Genomic DNA, 24,651 nt, shown 5'->3' on the forward strand with positions numbered 1-24,651 from the left:
AGAATATTCCGGATATTGACTGCTAATTGCTCGCTGTGAGAGGGTGAGCAAGTGTGTTTACCACCTGACAGGGTGTAATGTAGCACATTGATCAGCTGAACACCTGCAAATGCACACACACACACACACACACACCACCACACCACACACACACACACACACACCACAACACACACACACACACACACACACACACACACACACAACACACACACATATGCATGCTCTCTAGTGAGGCGACCGTCGACTTCACACACACTTTTTCAGCAGCTAATATTGGAAGCTCTTCCCCAGAGGTTTGTGATCCTGTAGATGTGCTACTGAGAGACTCTAACCTAAACACACAGTGTGTGTGTTAGTGTTTGTACCTCTGAGGCATTGACGCGTCCCTCTGGAATGAGCAGCTGGAGGGGTCGTGGGTGCAGAGGTTTCTGTACTTGCACCAGTGGCAACGGAAAGAACTGGTCACACAGGAAAGACACCTAAACAGATGGAAAGAGTGAGACAGAGACAGAATAAAGTATCATTACCACTCAGATGATGTCCCTGGTTTATGATCCAAAGCCCTTTTTTGAGGGTACTGTGAAAGTAGTCAGCATAAAACGTAGCTCTGGGTTTTAGATTAGCAGTGGGGGTGCAGGTTGTGCCTTTGAGACCAGCACTGCTGTGTCCTTGACCTTTGCGGCTTAATGCTGAATAAATTAAAAGTGTGCTTCGGAAAATTTGCATGTGCCACTGAAACCTACATACAGATGCACTGTGGCTCTGCAAAGGTTAGAACTCAGGTTAGAACTATTATCACTCTGGTATTGAGACATACAGACTTTATTAAGACATATATTCTGCTGTGATATATGATTTGCATTAGGACTATATTGTCTGTGTTTTAAATGTGCTTATAAATAAAAGAACTAGAACTAACCAAAGTAACTGATTTTGCCTTTGACAATATACAGTTGTGTGTTAAATGTAGCCAAAAAAAGAAAATGGTTTGCATTCTCAAAAATAAAATGCATAAATTTTGCACCAAAAAATATACAGAACTTATGACTCTGATTTCAACATCTGAACAACAACAACTAGCCAAGACAGTATAAAATATTCTGAAACTGTTTAAACTGGTTTAGAACAGTCAAATTAGTTTTCAATTCATATAATAACATGATATTTCAAACCACCTAAGGGAATGGACAGTTATTTAATTTACAGATATAGTGAAGTGTTTGAATGTACAGCTATTTTTGGTTGTTATTTAGCCTTTCACAGTACGTTAATTGCAAGCACTGTCTCACGGGAACAATATGAGTTTAAGTGTTACATTTAAGGATACAATTTAGATAAACCAGGGTTGTGATCTTGTATTGCTTCACTTCCTGTACACAATCTTTATAGCAATATAAATAATATTCCAATATGCAGTTGGGAAACCATGAGAGAATACAGCCATACATTATGAACATTGCGTGTCCCCGTGTGTGTGCCTACAGCGGTAAGCTCTCTATTCATCATTTATATGCAGATGAGCACAGCTTACGAGAAAGAGCACGTGCAGAATCCATAAAACCAACATGTTCCAATAAACACTTACATCAGTCCCTCCAATTCGGAAGCAAAGGAACACGTAGAGGAACATGTCATATATTTGATGTTGAGGAATCTTGGAGACACTTCTAAAGCTATAAACCTCTACAGCACTTTGGTGTCCAAGAGTTTGTGTTTTCTGCTTGGTGGTTAATTATGCAGAAGGATTTATGCTAAAATATTAATCAGAGCCGGCTTGCCATTGGGCCAATAGGTTCAGATGGGCCAACCCGATTTGGTGGTTAAAAACGATATATCACAGTGTACTTAATCACTCTGTTGGGTATTCAAGATAAATGTGACCCTGGACCACAAAACCATTATTAAGTGTAATGTTTTTGAAATTGAGAATTATACAGCATCTGAAAGCTGAATAAGCTTTCCATTGATGTATGGTTTATTGGGATCGAACAATATTTGGCCGAGATACAGCTATTTGAAAATCTGGAATCTGAGGGTGCAAAAAAAATCGAAATATTGAGAAAATCACCTTTGAAGTCGTCCAAATGAATTCTCAATAATGCATATTACTTATCAAAAATTAAGTTTTGATATATTTATGGTATGAAATGTACAAAATATCTTCACGGAACATAATCTTTACTTAACATCCAAAAGATTTTTGACATAAAATAAAAATCTATAATTTTGACCTATACAATGGTTTTTTTTAGCTATTGCTAAAAATATACCCCATCAACTTAAGACTTGTTTTGTGGTCCAGGGTCTCAAATTAGAGCATTTTACAGCATTGAAAGATTAAGGGAGAGTAGAAGCGAATCTGGTAAGGCTAAACATGCCAAACATTTAGGCAAAGAGGGCCAACGGAGCTCGTTGTGATGTCTTCCACATGCAAGGGGTGCGTGATCAGAGGGATTGGCCACAGAGTATTTGTTTGATTATTTCCAGACCTGTCAAATGCTCGGGTGACATGGTCGTGATAGAGCGAGGAAGTATCGGGAATGGGGAGGGGAGTGAGTTTTTCGGCGGCAACCAATCAGCTCCCTTGGAAGCTACCTCTTCCTGAGCCTTTTAGAAAGCTTCCAGCTTCCTGGGGGGCTCTGGGATCTCCTGCATCGAGCAGCATCTGTTCTCCGTAGAAGGAACCCATATGATGTGTGGTTACAAACGCACATGAGAGGCTAGGAATATACGCTAAAGCACACATAGACACACACAAGAGGGGAGTTTGGAGGCACGGCGCAAACAAAGACACCAAGCTCGCTCAGACACAAGCGGTTGTTTATCAGCGGGCCTCCTGGAGAGTCGAGATGCAGTCAAACTCGCTCTTCTCTGATCAGCCATCACAGCAGATGAAGTGGAATTGAACTGTGACAGACAGCAATGCCTCCAGCCGGAGCGCCAAACCCACAGCACACTTAGACTCAACAATTCAGACATCTCAGCCGCCCTCGACACATGAGAAATGTCAAGAAATCAGCCAGAATTTGCCATAATGGATGCTTTTTATAGCCACGAGGCCCTCGCCAGTCATGGAAAACTACAGCCTGGGTGGGATGTGACACTAGCATCCTGCAAAACATGATTTGGGAGTTCAAACTCCCTGCAAGAGTCTGGTGCGGCGCCAGATACAGCCTTGATAAACTCTTTGAATATTATTAAAACGCCTGTGGGCCTAAAGAAATTCAAAGTGTTTCTGTATTGCATAACACTTTTGAAACATTCACAGCATTCTGAGTGAGCTGGTTAAGCGCTGTGACACAACGCTGATACTCTACGACACAGGAAGTGAGAGAAATATCAGCAGGGCTGCATATGTGGGATGAATACATCATAAAGACAAATATCACAGCAACTCGCCCCTGGGTAGATGGTATGAGACATTGTGTATCTCATGATGTATCAAAAAAAGAATTCAGATTGAGTCATAACACTGAAAAACATTCGCTATACGGTAGTTGTGCAATCAAAAACAACCCTATGTAGTGTCAAACAATTTAACCAGAACCAGTTTATTCTAAGGACACATTTCTGGACTTCTTGTTACAGATTCACTTGTAAATGCTATTCCAAGAAAATCTTTTTTTTTATCTTGAAAATCTTTAACTTTGAATAAAAAAAGACTTACACTTCCGCTGAATCAACTTAAATTTCTGCTGGTATCACAGATTGTATGGTCTACTAGATACAGTAATGCTAACCAGGAGCCAAATAGCTATTTAAGAAGAGTTTTAGCAGACTTGAATGTAGTGTTTTGTTTAAATATAAACTTTTCCATTAAATATTTTTCCAATAATTCTTATAATTACTAAAGATTTTCTTTGATACATGAGAGATTCCGGATGTATTTTGAAAAGAAAAACCTGTATAGAGGGACATTTGAGCCATTTTTGCTCAATTTAACCCATCAAGGGGAAAAGATTGAGAAATTAACGAGTTCTCACATGCAATTTTTCTTAGCTCTGTAAATGAGTTAAATGAAGTGTGTGTATACTCACAGCTGGTGCACGCTGCAGTTGTAGAACTTCACCTCTGTGCTAATTAGCATCTGACCCGTTTCCTTCGAGTTCAGTCTGAGCTCGACACCCGACCAGTCTGAAAAGAGAACAAGAGAGTAAGAGATGAGAATATTTCTGTCACATTGCATTCTGTTGTGTTTGGTTTGCCACCCTTTTTTCAGCTTGCTTCACGCTCAAGCTGTCTTCTGATTAATACTTGGCATTCCTAGCATCATATTCTCACAGTCAAGCAGAGCCTCGAGCAGCTCTGCAATGCGTGGCTTCCAAACCAATATGAGCATATTTGGTGCTTTTTTTTTTTTTTCTTTTTTTTGGGAGCATGCTATTGTCACACGAAACACAGCTGAGCCCTGCTGTTAATGTGAAACCGGCCTGCGGGCGGCAGCGTCGATGTAATGACGGAGGAGCGGCTGGCAGCGCCGCAGAACACCAGCCAGGCCAACCCCGTTTGGCAGGGAGGCTGCGTGGAGAATGCCGATCTGCGTTCAGACCAAACACTCGCGTTCAATAAGCGGCCAGCTCTTCATACTCAAATAAGCACAAGCTCTGTCCCAAACAGGCAGCGATTCAGCTTGCATACAGTGTGTGGGAGTCAGCCGTGACCCGAAAGCACCACTTCCTCTCTTCTTCCCTTCATCCCACCTGTTTCCGCTCCTTGTAACAGGGATGAAAGGGTAAAAGTTGGCTTTTTAAACGTTTTTGCTGCAGATGTCATGAAAAATAACTGACATGCAATTCCTAAATGCCCAACCGTCTCGTGCCTTGCAGCTATTGGAAATAAACTAGGAATAGGATTGGTCACACCAGCCACTCAATGAACAGGTGTTTCCACACATGATCGATGCTCATATGTTTCTATCGAGCCCGATTCAGTCAAGAGAGAAGCGGCAAATGTGAGGCACAAGGGGATTAGATGACATTTACCATTAGCGAGGCCACTGATTGGATAATGCTCCCCCCAACAAGAGCATGGGGGATGTTGGTAAACAGAGCTGTCATTTACTATGGGCTGGGAAGAGATTATTGTGATTCAGATGATCACAACCAACTTCTGCCGCATATGCAGCCATCTGCTTCCCAGCAGAGGTTAGAAAAGAAACACATGTCGAAATTTATCCGTAGACGATGTTAGCTTTAAAAAAAAAATCAGTGTAATTTTGCTGTAAAAGCGTTGCCAACAAACTGAATACATATACAGTTACACCAAGTGGTTTTCTGTGGAACAGGATCCTCTACTTTTGGTTTTCCACACTGCAAACCGATGCCTGATTATATTCATAACCACAGATGACTCTAAACCGGATTGTTGATCAGCGTTCGGGAAGAACTCCCTCCCTTGAGCTATTATGGGTGGGGAGAGGGCAGAGGGCTCGTCACCTGTAATAGGCTTAAGTGTGTCTGAGAGCACGCCTGTAGCCCTGGGGCCGACCCGGGGTCGGTGTAGGCTCATTAGAGCCGCAGTTGTACGTGGCCGGTGGGATCGATGGTGTGGCTCGAGTGTGAGTCTGAATGAAGCCCTCATTAGGAAGCGAGGCTGCTGGGTACACTAGTGACGGTCTATTAATAGAGCATCTATACAAGAGAATAGAGATCACCTCCCTGAGGGGAGCAGGTGGATGGATGGATAAAGAAAAAAATGATGTCAACTGATAGGAAAAGTTGAGTACATGGAGAGCAGGAGACATCAGAATTATTATAATTTTTTTTTTAAATAAATAGTTTTGAATAAATACCTTGATCTGTGGGGATGATGGGAACATCTTTAGCAGCAGGAGAAGTGCAGAGAATTTGATTCCCATCCACTCTGCCCTCAACCTCCGTCAGGTTCCCGAAGGAGCATGTGATTCCAGCAGAAAGATCCGGAACATCTGTCACTTTCACCAGGAGCTAGACAGAGGAAATAAATCAGATTAGAACAGTAGTTTTCATAATTAAATAAAACTAAATTAAATAAAATAGTCAGAATTACTTTATTCTATTGAGTTTAAAGTAATGCACTTAGATATAGAAATATACATTATATATATATATATATATATATATATATATATATATATATATATATATATATATATATATATATATATATATAAAATGATCATTATTACAATTGTAATCATTTATGTGTAATGTATATTATATATAGAAAATTATAGCGATTGGGTAGGATCAGTACCACGGTCGACATGTCTGAACCATGAGTGCTATTCTCCAAGCTATGGCTCAGATTGAAGCTATTTATTACTGATCAAATAACCTCAGTCTTTTCACATGGGCAAAGTTCATTCGGCAGCATGCAGCAGATGGTCTCGCACAGCATAAACTCCAGCCATCATTAAAAAATTAACCTTATTAAGACTCCTGCTCAAAGAGGGCATTTGACAAATCCATCCGTTCTTTCCCTGTCTTTGTAAAACATCTCCTGCATTTCACACCAATGCTCTTCCAAAGTCATTCTCCGGGGGACCGGTGACACACAGGATGGAGCTCACAGGCTATAAATACACACTTTTCACATGCAGGCTGGTCTTCTCGTCACTGAAGAAGAGGACAATTATTACTGTGACATTTGTTAAAAATGCTAGGCTGGTTTTTTAATTTTACAACATCGTTTTCAAAAGTTCTAACTATCATGCAGATCTTCATAGATTATGTACATTCAGCCTATCTCATTGAATTCTCTTTTGAAATTTCCAGCCTCTATATGCCATCTAATTACTTCAAGACCACAAGGATGTTCATTTCTGCACTCTTCAGGATAGTGCGCTGAGAGCGACAGCTACAGGATCGCTAATTAGCTGACTTGTTATGTTGTAGATACACAGGCTGTACTCATACATTGAGACAAGGCATTGTTTGCGGTTAGCGTGGTCTATAAAGAATTGTCTGACCATAACCACATTGACGAGGCATGATTGGTGTCTCTATGTTCTGATGTCCATGCCTTTGCTCCTTTCATTGCGTGTTTTTTTATTTTGCAATGTGCATGGAGGGCTGATTGTTGCTAGCATTTCTAATAAAGGTAATTTGATTTTTGCTGCTTTTCATGCTCCTTCGGCACCCATGCGGATGGGTTTTGTTGTCACGGTAATGGTTTCCCTTCATCGTACGATGCGGCGAACAGCGGTGACCCTGTTGTCATGTTGTTGAGCGCTACGGCATGACAGAAACATCTAATTTAGAGCCAGACGCCTCATTATCTTAATCAGGTAGCTGTGATACAGGGACTCAATTATCAATTATCTGGACATCACAATTTTTTTCATTAACCAAGGTGAATACCTTCATATGTTCTGGTATGCAAGAGTGAGGTCTTTTTTGCTTGGTTAAAAATTGCGTTGCTAAAAATAATGCCCAAAACACGAGTCGTAGCCCTTAATCGATGTCTCTGTCTTCTTGAACGCAACTCCTACTCTGGCCCACACGCTTATTTGGCATCTCACCCACACAAATACCTTTCCCAAAGGCCTCTCTTTCCAGATCTCTCGCACTTTAAGCCCTCCCACACAGCGCACACTTTCCAAACCCAAAACCGTCAAAATCTAGACACCGCACTGAAAACTAATTGATGGGGTAGGTAATTCTTGCTCGAAGGAATCCATGCTAATTCATTTTAGTCAACATCACCTCGAGGTTGTTAAGGTGTTTGTGTTCTTGTGAGTCAAGGTTATAAATGGTCTTCGAGGTGTCTCACCGGAACGCTGGGTTCAGACACAGCGATGCTGTCTGGGTACACTGTGGCTTTCACACACTGGGTCAGTGTGGCGGCGAAACGGTATGGCTCGTTTGCCCGCTCACAACGATCCCTTTGAGAACATCTAGAAGAGAGAGGGAGTGCATAGTAATTAGTTGTGAAAATATTGAGACAACCACAAAGACTGATGTTTATTAATTTGGCAGACACTGACAAATTACAGTCCATTCAAAGCAAATATATTTATTAGTATATGTGTTCCCTGGGAATCAGTAGAAGGTAACCCTTGTCTCAGCACATATCAAGTTAATGAATGATTAACAAACCAATAAACAAAAATAAAATTAATTTATGTGTAATATTCATTTGATATTCTTTCATCATTTACCCACCCTTATGTCAAATAAAAATAACGGTTATTTCTAAAACACTTTTAAAAACAACGGGTTGATGCACAAGTGCTGTACAATAACATAACATACACGCAAAAATATATAAAGCATGATAATAATTCCAAAAATTCCAAAAATTGACTCAATTCCAAGCTTTCTGAAGCCAAGTTAAAAAAGGAAAACTGAAGCAAAACTTTGTTTAAATCATTATTTGTTGAAAGCAATCTCTGTCAGAGTATTCAGATCTTATTCAGTTCATGAATGTTGCATTAAAACGCGTCATGCTAGATTTGATGTCTATGACAAGACATACTAATGAAGTTTGATACCAGTTAAATCTGGCAAAACAAATAAGCATTAAAGAGATTTTAGAACTATAAAAGAGGGTAAGATTTCATATTTTTGCAGTTAAACAGTCCTCATTTTAAAAAAGAGCTTCTCCAATGTCACTTTTTTACTTGGAGGAAAAGAGAAAACATGGATTTGGAATGACAAAACGGTGAATAAAAGTTCTGTATCTGTAAAAACTGTAATATTGTGAAATATTTTTACAATTTAAAATAACTGTTTTCTATTTTAATAGAATTTATTGATCGAAAGAGTATCTCTTTGACTTTTAATCGTGGTTCATTCACACACAAGCTACATAAGCGTCACTGCCGACTTCAGCTGCTGTCCTTGGTGCTGAACTTTTTTATACAATCACTCTACCAAAAAGAGCAATCTGTAACTTCTAATTCCAGACAAGCTGATCAGACATCACATGACTAAAGCTGTCATTACTGCCTCAAGCCAACAATGTTCATGCCTTAGACGTATATAATTCCAGAATACGTCCTCTTATTCCTCTCAAAGTGTTTTTACTTAGAGGAAAGCATTGATAGACAGGAAAATGCCATTTTTGATGCTTTGCATTTACACATAGACTAACAGAAGCTACTATGGTTGATATAGTTCTGGTCATCCTACAGTTATAAATCTCACTGTTCTTCTGAAAATCTTCTTTTTTTTTATTTAGAATTTATATTTTACTTTTCACACCACACTCATTCAGCCTGTCACTTGGTTTCGACTCAGCCTCCCTCTCTCTTTGCTCCTCTATCTTTGACAAAGAGCATGTAGGCTTGCAATTTGCCGTGTCTTTTTAACCTGCCTAATGCTCTGGGTGGGGGTGACACTTAATGTGCTTTCAGATGTCCGGGACGGCTTGTGCATACTTCACTCTCTGAAAACGTGGGTGTGGGTTTGTCTGCACGAGAGTGTGCATCTGTCTGAGCCACCAAATCCAGGCACCAGGTTTGATTTTGGAGGAGGAGGTGGGTGTACTCAGGATGCTGCGTTGCCATGGCACCAGGAGACAGCCATTATAATTTGTGTGAACATGTAAGTGTGTGTACTTAGTGGGAAACCTCTTGTGTGTATGGTTCCTGCACAATTCAAGGTTTCTTGCACCAAAATGTGGTGTTTTAGTTGGACTCTTCCGTTTTCCGCCTCCACTCTGGCCCTTAGAATTAAACGGGTCGTTTTAGCAACTGCGGGCCAACCTTTAATATGCAAATGAACTCTGTTATGATTGACTAAACTCTTTGCATTGACATACTGCAAACTGAAAGCTACTGACAAAATGGTGTTAATTATGAATAAGCGTTGATATTTAAATGTGGTAGTAATACGTTAAAGGTTGTGTGTTTGACAAGCTTTAAGATTTATGAATGACCTGTTTTTAGTGTGCATGTGTGTGTATGTGTGTGTGAGGGAAAGAGAGAGAGAGAGAAAGAGGAGGGTAGTGGTAGTAGTGAGTTAACCTTTGGGTTCTTCTCTACTGTCTGCTTTTATCCCTGCGCAACAGCCAGGCTATTACAGCATCTTTTCTCCTTCTAACACACTCAACATACACACTCAACACTGACGAGAAGAGACGGATGACAGGAATAGAAGTAGGAGTTGTGAACTCCTTCCTGGGAGGATCAGATGAGATGGAGTAGAGAACAGAAGAGCCACGATGAGATGAGTAAAGATGGGACAAGAGGAGAGGATGGGAGATAAGGGACAAAAAGAGAGGAGATGAAAAGTGGAGACAAGAAGTAAAGAAGGAGACCAGATGAGACACTATACAGACAAGGCAAAAAGAAGAGATCAATATGTAATTAGGAATTTAGCCGAGCACCATCCCATATGACCTGAACACAGACCAACACCATTTAAGTTCAATAAGTAATCAATAAGTTCAATACGTTTCAATAAACGTGTAGCCATTTAATGAGCAGCGTATGATTGTTATAACCATAATGATGCTGCTTAAATGAATGTGTGCAGATATCAATGACATTTAACTGATCTGGGGTTGTTGTAGTGTGATGAGCTGTGTTATTGCTGATTGCCAAATAATTTATTTCACGTGTTATGACTATACTTCTCTATATCATTCTAAATGTGGGACACGTAAGGTTGAAGCGGGAAACGGGATCAAGATCATTCTGCATGCTACTTTATACAGTTCTGGTGATGGTAAGAAAGGTAACTGAAGATAACAAAAGCCATGATGTTCAGTTATACTTGAGGTTGTTGCCACCTATCTTGTGCAAAATCTATGGCTATAGATTTGAAATGGTCTACAAGTACTGCATACTGCATACTACAATATTAAGTATGTGGAAAAAAAAAACTACTCAAAAAGCAATGATAAATGATGCATGATAAACATATATTAGTAGCTACATTGTTATCACATGACATCAACCCGTTTAATAAATAATAAAACAAAAACAATATTACACAATACATAAAAATACTATTTATTAAATTAAGCAAGTCTAATTAACACATTATTTAATAAACTTACATATACATTGTTTATTATTTAAATTAATAACAATTAAAAGAAAAGAAAATGTACTGATATTATATGTACATTATAAATAAAATTAAACAAACTCGGAAATTATAAAACATGAATGCATAAATTAATTATAAATTATTTAATAAATAATTTTTGATGAATATAATTATTTTTAGAGTTATACAAGGTGAATTTCCATCCAATTAAATACTGTATTAAAACCAGGCCTGAAAATAAAAATATTATAATTCCCAATAAACCTTTTTTTCAGGTTTATTTTTCACATGGAAGGTCAAGTCTTGTGCACTGCATTATGGGACACAACATCTCACATATTGTACTCTGGGCATTCAATGCTAGTCTCACTCACACACACACACAACACACACACAACACACACACACACATCACACACACATCACATCACACACACACACACACACACACACTTTCCAAACACTTATGTATTCACTTCCCAAACACTTATGTATTCCATAATGTTAAATACACTCTCATACTGTCCATGAGGGAAAAATACCCTTAGACTCCAGAGGGTTAAACTGATCAGGGCTGAGATTCCCCACCTCCCTCCTTCTCTCTTTAATGAGCTAAATCCTAAAAGCGATTAGGATCTGTTGGAATGATCCCTGCTGAGCAATTGCGGGATCACTGATATTAAAACAGCCTGTGACCTCAAAGGAGTTCAGCCAATCAGATCATCTCCAGGATTAGTGTTCTCCACGGGCCGAGGAGATTAGTCCTCATCTCTCTAATTCTCTCTCCTTAGTCCTCCTTTTTCTGTCTCTTCCCAGTTTCAGCGTCCCGTCTAACTAGCAAATGAGAGATGTATCTGGTTCTTATGCCAGAGAGACAGATATCAGACAGATGCTGTTTGCCTTCATAGTCTAAACACTGGTAGATTTAGTGATGCCTCATATACTCATACACCATTAACGAATTACATACCTCTTCTCACTCATTTTTTTCTCCTTTCAATCACATGGTGTGCAGCAGCTGTTGGTAATTATAGGAATATCGGCAAATCATACTATTCTGAACTAAGGTAAGAATAAAGAGAGAGATGTTTCGCACACTAAGAGCAGAATTATGTTGATCTACAAAAAAGCATTAAAAAAAAAACAAAATAAAATAAAAATTCATAACAACAAGGCAAGTACAATAAATAAATACACTTGCGTTCAAAAGTTTGGGGTATTTAAAAAAAAGAAATTAACATATTTATTCAGCAAGGCCACACTAGATCAATTAATTGCTGTTCTTTTGAACTTTTAATCAAAGATTCCTAAAAAAAATTACTGAGACTGGAGTAATGGCTGCTGGAAATTCAGCTTTGCCACCTCAGGGATAAATGACATTTTAAAATACATTAAACCAGAATGTTTTAAAGACGTTTTTAGGATTCATTTTTTCCTTAAACCACTTGTTTTTGTGCTTTAATTATCACAGAAAAACCCTGTGTTGATCTGAAGAATCCTTTCTAATCTCATATAATACATCAAGAAGAAAAAAAAACAAAAAACTTATTGATTTAAAAGGTGTCCTATGATGAACTTTTGCTGCAAAGAAACATTTAAAAAACTTTATTATAAAGTATATGCAAAAGAGGAGAAAAACAGTGCCGTGAAGAAGTTAAAAGACGAATGGAACCATTGTAGTACTTGTCAGCAATCTCTCTCTCTCTCTCTCTCTCTCTCTCTCTCTCTCTCTCTCTCTCTCTCTCTCTCTCACTGTCTTTCGCTCTATCAGATGAGGAAGGATGGACTCCATAGGGGCCGTGAGGAGTGAGAAATGAGCAAATATGAGTGTGGAGCTGGAATTAGAGCCAGCGAGAGATTTTAATTTCATTAAGAGAACACTGACTGTGAAAAAGCACTCGCCATGTGGAGGGAGGAATTCAGGCTAACATGGAGGGAAAGAGAAAATGATCGAATCTGATGTATAGCATGGTATTGAATGATTACCATATTGATATACCATGTACCATATTAACCATATATGTTCTTGCCCAAAAAACACAACTAAAACAACTATAGCATATATAAATGTAAATTATAAAAAAAGTGCCTTGCCACATGTTAAAAAAGGTATGGTACTTTCAGTTCTTTTGCTAGTGAATTAATAAATACATAAGCTTGTCTGCACAACAAAGTATGGTAAGTCTGAAATTTGAATGGCCTCTGTATTACATGAGCTTTAATACAGCAGAAATCCCCAGAGGACTGATGGAGTAATGTAATCCTGCTGCTCCAAAGGCAGGCTGACGAGAAAAAAAAACCCAGCCCCATTCTGAACATAGATGCACAGATATCGCTCGCTTCGCAAATGATTTGTCCCTGTCCTGTCGGGAGTCATGTAAATTACTTTAAATGCACTTTTCAAAGGGAAGTACGCCTGCCATTACTGTAATGATGGCAGTGAAGGGTTTACACGCACTCCCCTACTGAGTCAGGACACAAGAGAGAAGACATTGGCACAAAACCACTAAAAGATGATGAACATAGTAATGTTGGTTGCCTGTTGGTCTGGAAACACTGAATTCAATATTTAAAAGAATTCAAACATCTGAGGATTCAGCATTCAGTGAGATATAAACATCTGGATGCAGCTGCAACAGTCCACCACCAGAGGGCAAACAACCTCTGTGCCATCTAAGCACCACTGGGCTCTTCCCAATGATCATGCCTAGACTTTTCACTACATGATTTCAGTTTTGGAGAATGTGGTCTTCAAATACATAAGAATCATTTGTTATTAAGTATTAACTGTGCGTGTCAATATAAAGAAGGAACTTACATGTTATGCAGCACACACCAGCCACAGTGTGGATCTCCTGAGCTCAGACACTCTCCACACGTGCCATACTGTTCACAGGACTCGATCGGCACTCGTGTGACCTGCAGAACAAAGAAAGAAGTAAAAAAAAAAAAAAAAAAAAAAAAAACTGAGCCTATTCAACCAAGAGAAGCTATTCAATGGATATATGATACTGGAGTAACATTTGAAAGTCAAAGATTCCCAAGCCATTTCATTTTGAGACAATAGCTGGATTTCCTTCACCCTGCTTTTATCAGAATCGAGTGATGGAAACGCTGAACTTTGAATAGAAAATGCCTTAATTCGCTAAAAAATGTTTACGCTCGCTTGAGGTGGATTTGGTTTTTGGTGTTAATGTGAATAATGGGAGATGAAAATGCATTTTGCAAATAAATTCCTCCAAGTACATCAAAAAAGTCATCACTTCGTGCTATGGTACGGTAAATCCTAACTAACCAGCGGACCGATCTTGCTCCACAGCATCTGAAATGTTGTTATATGGTCATTTGGAAATGGCTGAGCAAAGTTTGTCATCAAAGTATTACTGTATAATTTTCTTCCAGAATCGTTGAACGACTGTGTTCCCAAATACTAGCATCCACCCCCGAAAGCAATAAATGCATTATTAAATTATGATGATTGTGTCAAGTTCGTCTCCAGAGTGAGACTCAATTCAGTGACGATTATAAAAAGCAAACTTGTCACTCCTCAAAACTCAACAATAAGCGTGTATCTGGCAAAAAGTCTGAACATATGTTCTCTCTCTCTTACACACACACATATACACACACCTAGACAATCAAACACTCCTGTAATACCTCAGAGATGAGGGCTAATCAGACACACACTCACAAATGCCCACTACAACAGACTAGAGCCTTTCTTTGCCCGCTGACCCACAAAGCCCCTCTCCACTCACACAGCCTTCTGCTGCCCACTTGGCATGCTGGGATAGCGTCACTGTGATGACCGGGCCACAGCTCTGTGATTTGTGCCTGCACTTGTAATATCTCTTTTATCTATTCATGTATTTTCAGGGGTTTGCTTTCATTGCCAGCGCTGGAGTCTGTGATGTCCTCCCTTGTCGCTGAGGGGATTTTTTGGGTGCACCTGCATCCTATTAACACACACAAGCAGAACAGGATAGTGTGAATCTATCTATCTATCTATCTATCTATCTATCTATCTATCTATCTATCTATCTATCTATCTATCTATCTATCTATCTATCTATCTATCTATCTATCCATATACACAAAACAAATATTAAATTTATTTTTAAATAATCAATAATAATAAGTTATTATATATAATAATATTTAGAATTTATTATTATTGCCATTCCAAAGTACAAAGCACATCAATCGGATGCAAAATTATAATAAGTATGTGACTTTGCCTCGTCATGTGAGTAAATTAATTTAAAAATACATAGTTGAACTCATTACAGAGCATCTCAAAAGGTTAGAGCTAAAAAGCTTGTTTGTTCAGTTAAGACCAGTGTGCCAGTTATTCAGAATTTAGTCATAGCATCAAACTTTTTGATGCTTGTTTTCTTTATTTTGACATTCGTGATTGGGTCAAAGGGTCGGATGAAGTGAGAGACAGTTTTAAGATGGATGAATGGGCACACAGTGTGCGTTTAGTGAGAGGGGTGGAGAAACATGCAGGGTTCCCGCTGCGTGTGTGTGTGCGCGCTGTATAGCCGTGTTAAATGTCATTAGTGTGTGAGCGGCGGGGTCTGATAGGGGTAGCCATCCACCTGTCCCTGCGACACACAGCCGCAGCGGCTCAAGAACAAAGATGTGCATTCAACCTCCTGCTACCAGCGTCGTTTCCACCAACACATGGCTGTGATTGTACACGCACGCACAGTTGTGTTTGTACATATGGTGTGACTTCATGGCAAAAACCGAGAGGTGTCCCACAAGGAGCCATCCTGTTCCCTTTTTCATTTTCACCCAGCTCCCCCTCCCTCGTTTCTCTTTATTTTTCGCTCACTCGTTGCCCCAGGACAAACAGGTGGTCAAAAGTAATGAGTCCAGCACATCAGCGTTGCCGCCCAGCCTGATGACAAACAAGCCCACCAGGGGCTTCACTCACAAAGCAACACCGACCATACAATGCTGGTTCAACATGGCAATAAGTCTCAATGTTACACAACACTGACTTAGAGCCAGACTAACAATTCAACAACATTAGATTTACAGATAACAGATGATGCCTTCTTGACGCCAACAGTCATCAGCCTGTTCTGGAGTGAAGCTAACTAGATTTGTTTTTTATTTTATGAAGAAAAATAAGCTTGTACAAAATGCAAGGGTGTTTTGATAGTTACCAGGGCATTACTATGCAGTTACTAAGGTGTTTTGAGTTGTTGCTGGAGAATTTTGGGTATTTTTAAGTATTTAAAAGAGCCTGCTGCCAAGTCTCTTTGATATTCTGTCCCCTAGATATGGCTCAGGTTTCTCTTTAAATTCTTTTTTTTTTTTTCATCAGATTTTCACACACTGAAAATAAACCTGTTAACTTTGACCAATTTTACCTTTTAACTTTGTCCACTTTTTGAACCTAAACCCAAGAAATGACAAACCTAGCTAAAATAAATACAACAAAAATTCCCATCGAAACACTTTGGATCCATTTCATTTGATTGCATAGACATAAAAATAAAATAATAAAATGTTTTTTGTGCGTCACAAAATAAATTAAGTCATACTGGTTTGGAACAGCATGAGTAAATGACAGGATTTTCATTTTTGAGTGAGCTATCCCTTTAACCCTAGTTTGAGCAAAAAGTACTACTGATACTAGCTACATTATGAAGATCTGCAGCAGTATCAAACTGCGGATCAGAGAGGGGACACAGCTGCCACAGGTGCACGTCCACGTCTGCACACTTGGCAGGAAGATGTCAAAGGAGAAGACAGAGACACTGAGTTTGATAGAGAGACTTACAGACAGAATAAGTGAGCTGGATAAAGGTGTTATGGGGGTTGGGGGCAGGCAACTGGAGCAGCTGTTGACCAGCACATGCTTTAGTCAGTCAACACAGTGGGAAGCACAATAAGGCCTGTTCTCCCACTGAGAGAAGTCTGTGATTGTGTGTGTGTGTGTGTGTGTGTGTGCGTTTGAACTTTTTCTCATTAAAACTTGAGTTTAACCACAGAACAGAGAAACTCGGTTTTCACTTGAACCTATTTTGTTGATTAGTTTACAATAGAAACAAATACAAAGCAATAAGCTAGATCAAAAGTTGCAGATTTGATCACAGTAGTTAGGCATGATGCAAGCTGCGGCAACAGCGATATGATGAAAGGCAGCAATGTTCAATAAATGATGACATTTATTAATATTAATAATCACAAACTATTTTTCTGTCATGTAAGCTGTTTGTAATTCCATTAAAGGTACTTATCAACAGTAACTATGTAGCCTTTCCATAATTATCTTTTTTTTTTTTTTTTTTGGAAAACTAAAAACAACAGTTTGACAACAAGTTGACAACTAACAAGTGGTGGTGTTCAATTTATGCTGCAGTTTTTGGGTGTTTACTCAGAACTGCCTCAATGTAAATCGTTGCATAGGATTATTCATACAGTAGAAATTAATGCCCATTGGTTAATAATGTTGCCATATATTATCTTATTTGGGGGGTTGGGAATTTTTTCTAAAACTAATAGCGATTAATCCCACCTAACATTAAAGTTTTTTAATACTTTCATATTGCAATAATTTCACATTCAATCTTCAAATTAATGTAAAAACAACATAAAGACACCTATATATTTTTAAATGTTTTAAAGGCGAGTATAACTGATACCAATTCTCCTGAGGTCTCTAGGAAACCATTTGACCATTGACTAGCCATTCAACATTACATTAGCTATAACTGAGAGCTATCAATTTAAATATTTATTAGACTTTAAAAAAAATAACAATTTCTAGTGAATAAATATCTAAATTAAATATAGATGAATCCTTAAAGCTTGTGTGTTTTTTGATTTACAGAGATCACAGCAGTTGGGTTATTAGGTTGTTTGGCTGCTTTAAGAGCTGCCGCTGTAGAACATGACACGGATCTGACTCGCATCCCATTTTCTCACAACTCTTTACCTTTTTCTGACTCACTTCAGGTCTTAAAGTCTCTGCTAATGAGCCGACGAGTTTAATCGGGTGTGTTAGGGACACAGTGCTGAGCTGCTCTAGGACAGTTTTGAAAACCACTGCATTTCAGAGACATTTTCTTAAATCTGACTCATAACAAATTCTTACATGCATAATTTTAAGACAGCATGAATGATTTGTTAATTTCATGACTTAACTGACGACATAACTACAACATTGCAAGCTTGTACTTTCATTTGTGCTTTAACATGAAATGATACAGGCTAAAGCACCCGTCACCACATTTGTGCATGCAATTGAAGAGCACACACTACGAGCACAGTATAACGGCTGACAGGACAGGAAAATGGGTTTTCACTGAAATATGGCCTGACAACATTTCATCTGACCGCAGTTCACTGTTGTTTTACTGAAGCTCTTCGTCACCTGTATCTTTTCAGTGCATGTTTGACTAGCGCCTGTCACTGAGGTGGAGTTGGAGCGTGCATCTGAAAAAATTCCCACTTGATGTGGTCGTAAAGATATCCTGTATCTAAATAAATGCATTAATGCATAAATGCAATTCTTTGTATTTTTACTTTAGGTGGTCACATTAATCTCCACTTGCACTTGTGAACTTTAAGTATTAATAACAGCCAATTGGCTTAAAATAAAACTGTAGTTAGATTAGTGAGGAATTCTGGGTTCAGCCCAAACTCATGGTAGGACAGGGTGCTCGCCAACTCCTAATTTCCTCTCGAGCTCTGTAATTCTTCCACAGCTTAAAATGCTTCCAGGATGCTATCTGCTAATCTCTATTTGGCTTGAATTCGATATTTTTCCCTCCAAGAATCGCCTGGAGACAGGACATTAAGAAGAAAAGAAGACGGAGTTGGCACCAAATTCTTGTATTATTCACAAACAGCGCTCCTCAAGTCAAGCTTGTAACCTCCAAAGAACCTCTGCTGCTGTAATCCAGACCCAGGACATTATAATTACAACTGAACGGGCTGATCTGAGACCTGTGCTTGAGATCCACATGGAGTATGCTAGGGGAGCTGGATGCAGAGCATAAAAACGTACATTAGATCTCTTTTCCATATTCCTCAAAACACCCTCACTGTCACAGGCACCTGTCCGATGAATGGAGAACCATTAGAGAGAAAACAAGAGAAAGAGTCATACAGAACGAAAGGGAGCTGAAGGTCTGAGGTAAAAGATTAAGAGCAGAAACATGGAGAGAAGGATGTAGAGTGATATATCCAAGGTGTATAAACCGAGGGTAAGGGAAATCCTTTTCTTGTGTAGCCAGACTTGACTATCAGCATACGGTCTGATCAACATCACAGTTTGTTCTGGCCAAAAACGTCTGACTTCGATAGGAAAAAAAAAACTGTCTGAACAATATGCAAATTGACCAATGTTTTGGCACGATGTCACAGTTTACAATATGATGGATTTTAGATTCAAAAACAGGGGTTAGTACAAGAATAACGTATTGTTACTCAAGACTATTATAAAAGAGAGAGAGAGAGTGTTTATTGTTGTTAGGGAACATCTGAAAATATAATGGATATACCTAGTGTATCTTATGCATTTACTAAGACAGAAATACATTTTAACATATAAAACATGTTTTGTGTGCAGTAACATACAGTCCACAACTTTCTGAGCTGCCAGGAAAGAAATCCAGAAGCCTCTCGTGTACAAATACTTTATCCAGATGTTGACGCACAACACACGCAGACTCGAAACATTAATGAAATCCACATTGTGGTTGCCATAGCGACCAGCCCTGGCATTGACCCCCCTACCGCTCTCCTGGAGTGAGCCGTAAACAGCTGGTACCTCTGGGACAGACTGCCACCTACACACATATACACATGCTCTCACACATTCATTTTTAATGTGAGATAGTGAGCTCTGCACCCACAGCAATGAGGGCCATCGATCACGTCCCCTCACAGACACACATCAGCGCTCGTCGAAATACAGAGAAAAAAACACATGTTTGTTTGTGTATGTACAGTATGTGCATTTGTGCGATTCATAACCCACCTACACTTATGAATTATACACATCTATTAAACACGTACAGGAAATCAAGAAAAAAGACTCATAATTATCTAAAGACAATGAATCGGCTCGATGAGTTTATATACATATATACAGTATATTTCCTTTTGAAACAACAACTTTGGTCGGGACAGATCAGATCACATCTGGAGGATTTCTGAATGATCATGTGACTCTGAAGACTGGAGTAATATTACTGGAAATTCAGTTTGGCCATCGCAGGAATAAATTACATTTTAAAATATACTAAAATGGAAGAAAGTTAATTCAAACTTGAATAATATTTCACAATATTACCGTTTTTACAGTATTTTTTAACCAAATAGCCTTTTTGAACATAAGAAATGGCCAACTAATACACTATATGCTAAAATTGAAATTGTATTAATTTGATTAATGTTTAGGAGTACAGTGGCATATAATAGTTTTAAAGCTAACACTGAGTCACGCACACACACCTCAGTCCTAAGGACAAATTCTCTGGTGATAAGTTCATGCTTGGCTGAGCTGAGAGTAACAACTGACTGACTCTCATCCGCTAAGTGCAGTGTCTCTGTGGAGTCAAGCGGCCCACAAACTCTCAGACAGGAGGCTAAACTGACCCCTAAAATCCCAGCAGAGATACAGAACAACACAGTCATTTACACACACACACACACACACACACACACAAATATGCACAGATAAACACACAAACAAAAAGGCTTCTTGCAGCCAAATTGTGCATATGGAGGCTAACAAGGTCACGCTAAACAGCCAATCCTTTACCACTTGATTGTGACACACAGACTGCCTCTAAGGTGGTCGCTCTCAGAAAGCCACATTACATATTCAGCAAAACCAACTCAAACTGTTGAGGAAAATAAAACATTCACACATGTGAAGTCTACGTTACCACACACGCATACAGAATCGCTCTGCTTGCACAACTCTCTCACAGCCCTCTTCACTCGCATCTCACCAACGCTCACGAATGCATGAGTATGTGTGTGGGTTGAAAACTCAATCAAAGCCTTCTTGATTGCGTGAGGAGGCCTCTCAGCAAGACTCCAACATACTGTAGGAGAACGATGGCCTGATAGAGTCAGCGAGAGAGCTGATGCGCTTCTCAAAGTACTTGGCAAAGACAACAGCTAAAGCATCACTATCACTGCTCAGTTAGTAATGTGAACAACCCCTTATAGTAAAATTTTTTACTTCAGTGTACAGTATATCTTGTCCTGTACCATGCTACAAACATGATACTTTAATTAAAAATGTATGGTTTATTAAAGAAACATGCTATTACTTTCCTTAGAGAATTGAGAAGACTTGAGAATCTAACACAATTCTGACATGCTCTACCAACTGAGCTACCAGGTAAATTACATTAACAGAGGGATTTAAGCTATACTTAGCTAACAGTATATTTGTGGACGCCACCCCCCCCCCCCAATATTTTCAGCATCCATTTTTATCATAGGGATTTAAAAGTTTGGACCCACTTTATATTAAGTTGCCTTAACTACTATGTACTTACATTTTAATTAATAATTTAGTACAATGTAATTATTGTGTACATACATGTTTTTACATTGTACTTCTATTTACATTACATCTGTTTTTATTTTCTGTAATTACATTTATAATTACACTGTTGACCCATACTTTACATCTTAACCCACCCTTAAACTTACCCATACCTCCAACCCTCTCCCTAACCTTACCCCTATCCCACCTCAATAGCAGCAAAAGTGATTTACAATAAAATATGAAGTAGTAGTTAAGGCCACCTAATATAAAGTGGGACCAAAAGTTTTCTTTGAATAAGAGTTATTATTAATTGAAAACGTGAAAAATTAGAACATTTTTTAAATCTAATCTTATTTCTAAATCAGATAAAAAAAAAAAAAAAAGGTCAAAGACAGCTTTCCTGAAAGAACATCAATTAACAATCTAGCAGCGCACAGTCTGTCTTTAAAGGTTTATAAGTAATTTTTTAGAAAATGAATAGAATAAATGGGATTTTTACTTCTGGAACCCAAGTGTTGCACTCTACCACCAAGCAATCACCAAAAAAATAAAAAAAATAAAATAAAAATACACAGTATACCATCATGGTGGAGATGTTTTACCAATAAAGGCTCATGTTTTACCAATAAAATTGAGACACAGCAGGATAGTACAACAGATAAGGAACTATATAAAAGTCAAAAACACAGCATGTGTGCTCATGAGGTGACCTTTGAAATTCCCCTCCACTCCGAACTTAAATGTCATATGGAGTTTTTACTGTCTGACAGAATAATACACATAAATAAATCAAAATGAGACAACCTCCTGGCTAGCTATCTAGCTAACAATATTACATTGCAATAATCAGAGGGAGCTTTATTCGCCAAGTGTGTGCAAACACATATGCTTGGTAACTACATAAATACATATATGACATGAAAACAGAAAGAACATTTAAATAGGTAAGACTAAAGAAAAAACTAAATATAAATAATAATAATAATGTGGTATACATCGAACAGAAGATTTATGTAAATTTTTACATTTTTCTATATATGTATATACAGCTGTTTAAATAAAAATATAAACATAATACTTGTGAGAGAAGCAATAATTAATAATTAAGAAATTAATTACAGAAAACGAGTAGTCATTTTTGGATGAGACAGATTCCTGGATGACTGTGGTGTCATCTGCAAACTTCAGGAGTTTGACAGAGGGATCTTTAGAGGTGCAGTCATTTGGGGGAAGAGCAGCGGAGACAGCACACACCCCTGAGGAGCTCCACTGCTGATGGTGTTGGTATTGGAGTTTTCCCAGCCTCAGTTTACACTGGAGGGTATTTGTGATGGTGTTGAAAGCGGAGCTGAGGTCCACAGACAGGATCCTTTCATAAGTCCCTGGGTTGTCCAGATGTTGGAGGACTGCTGACGGTGTCATCCACAGACCTGTTCGCTTGGTAAGAAAACTGCAGAGATTTTAGAAAGGGTCCAATAATGTCCTTCTAACAGGCCAACACCAGTCTCTCAAATGACTTCATGACCACAGACCTTAAAGCAACAGGTCTGTAGTCATTTAGTCCTGCGATGTTTGGTTTCTTGGGTACAGGGATGATGGTGGAGCTTTTGATCTGTTGAAGATCAGTGTGAAGATGGACGACAGCTGGACAGCACAGGCAGGCTGGAGAGACACCTTTTGGGCCTTTTCCTTTCTTTATCTTTAGTTTCTGAAGGCTTCATCTACATCATCTTCACATATCTTAAGTGCAGGCTGAAAAGCAGTAGTGGGGAGGGAGGGGAGGGTGTTTTTGGTTGTGTTGTGACATTAGCCGCATTTCCACTGGCGGGCCAGTGCGAGCCAGGGCTTAAAGCGGGCCGGGCGGGGCTCATAGCCCCGGGCCAATAGCACGAGGCCAGAATAGCGCAGGGTTTCCACAGAGGAGCTTGAAGCACTGCTGCACGTCACTAAAACACGCCCTTTACACGCCTCTCAGAACAACGTCATGCAACCTCATTATTTCACCAACAAAGAGAAGTTATCAGAAAACTAAGAAATAAGCCACTGGAACATGCGCGATCACAAAACGAACATGATAAAAGCGGCCGTTTGTTTGCATGCTTTGTTATATATTCAAATTCAAAAGCATCGATGTTTTAACTATAGAATTGATTTATTTTATCAGGACTCAAAATTAATCACACATAAATACACTTATTACTATTTTATTTATTTATTTATTTTTAACGCTTATGAAAATAGCCTGCTTATTCAGTCGAGTCTGTTTCTGTTTATTAGCCACAGTAGCCGTCACATTTAGAATTAATGATAATATCTCTATTTTTATAAAAACTCCCGAACAAAAAACATTATTAGGCTATATTCTTTTATGATAGGCAACGTGAGAAAAACTCTCGAGACGAGGCTTGTGACAGATAATATAAGTTACTTAATAAATACACGACTGTGATAGAGAATAAGAAGCTGACGTCTGATTTCTCCAAGCAGTCATATTTAACATCTTTACTGTGTAACGTTAATGTTTAGCGTGCATAGTCTTTTACATCGCTTATAAATATTTCTGCCTTGTTTAGTGATTATAATCCACATCGGATCAAGTTATTTTAAACACTTGCTGTTAACTAAGAGTGAGTTTTGAGCTTAACTTATTTTAAAAGTCTTTAATGCTGCTGTTAAAGCTGTTATCTTTCTGAAATGATCCGCGCTGACGCTCTCCAGACGCTGAGAAACTCCGCCTTTGTTCATAACCCCTCCTCTAGCCCCAGCTGGCCCGCTTTGGCCCAAGGTTTTCGTCGGGCCAAAAAACTTGGCCGTTGGCCCCGAGGAAGCCCCGGCGAGGCACGATCAAGCCCCGGAAGTGACTGTGGAAACGCGACTGGCCCTGGCACGCACTAGCACGCCCGGTCCTAGCTCGATAGTGGAAACACGGCTAATGTAAGAGTTGGTGTGGGGTGTGAGACCAGGCTTTTCAAACAGGCAGTAAAACTCATTCAAACCGTCGGCTAAAAGTTGATTCTCCACAGAGAATGAGGTCTTGTAGCTGGTGATGGCTTTCAGGCCCTTCCACACTATTGTTGTTTTTAGCACTTTTTAGCATACATACTGTAATGGTTTTTCAGCTTTACAGAGTAACTT

At 38.9% G+C, this 24,651-nt stretch overlaps 1 protein-coding gene across 1 annotated transcript in view; it reads right to left on the reverse strand.

Moving 5' to 3' along the window:
* Positions 1-368: 368 nt before the first annotated feature.
* LOC113074107 (plexin-A2-like) overlaps positions 369-24,651 on the reverse strand; it is a gene marked incomplete at its 3' end in the record, with an annotated part of 43,105 nt that continues 18,822 nt past the window's right edge. The window contains exons 3-7 of the mRNA XM_026246834.1: positions 13,801-13,901; positions 7,756-7,879; positions 5,795-5,948; positions 4,041-4,137; positions 369-482 (exon numbers count right to left, since the gene is read on the reverse strand). Of these exons, the coding sequence (XP_026102619.1) occupies positions 369-482; positions 4,041-4,137; positions 5,795-5,948; positions 7,756-7,879; positions 13,801-13,901 (590 nt within the window). The remainder of the gene's footprint in view (positions 483-4,040; positions 4,138-5,794; positions 5,949-7,755; positions 7,880-13,800; positions 13,902-24,651) is intronic.

Source organism: Carassius auratus, unplaced genomic scaffold (genome assembly GCF_003368295.1).
Source record: "Carassius auratus strain Wakin unplaced genomic scaffold, ASM336829v1 scaf_tig00013700, whole genome shotgun sequence".
Lineage (NCBI taxonomy): Eukaryota > Metazoa > Chordata > Actinopteri > Cypriniformes > Cyprinidae > Carassius > Carassius auratus.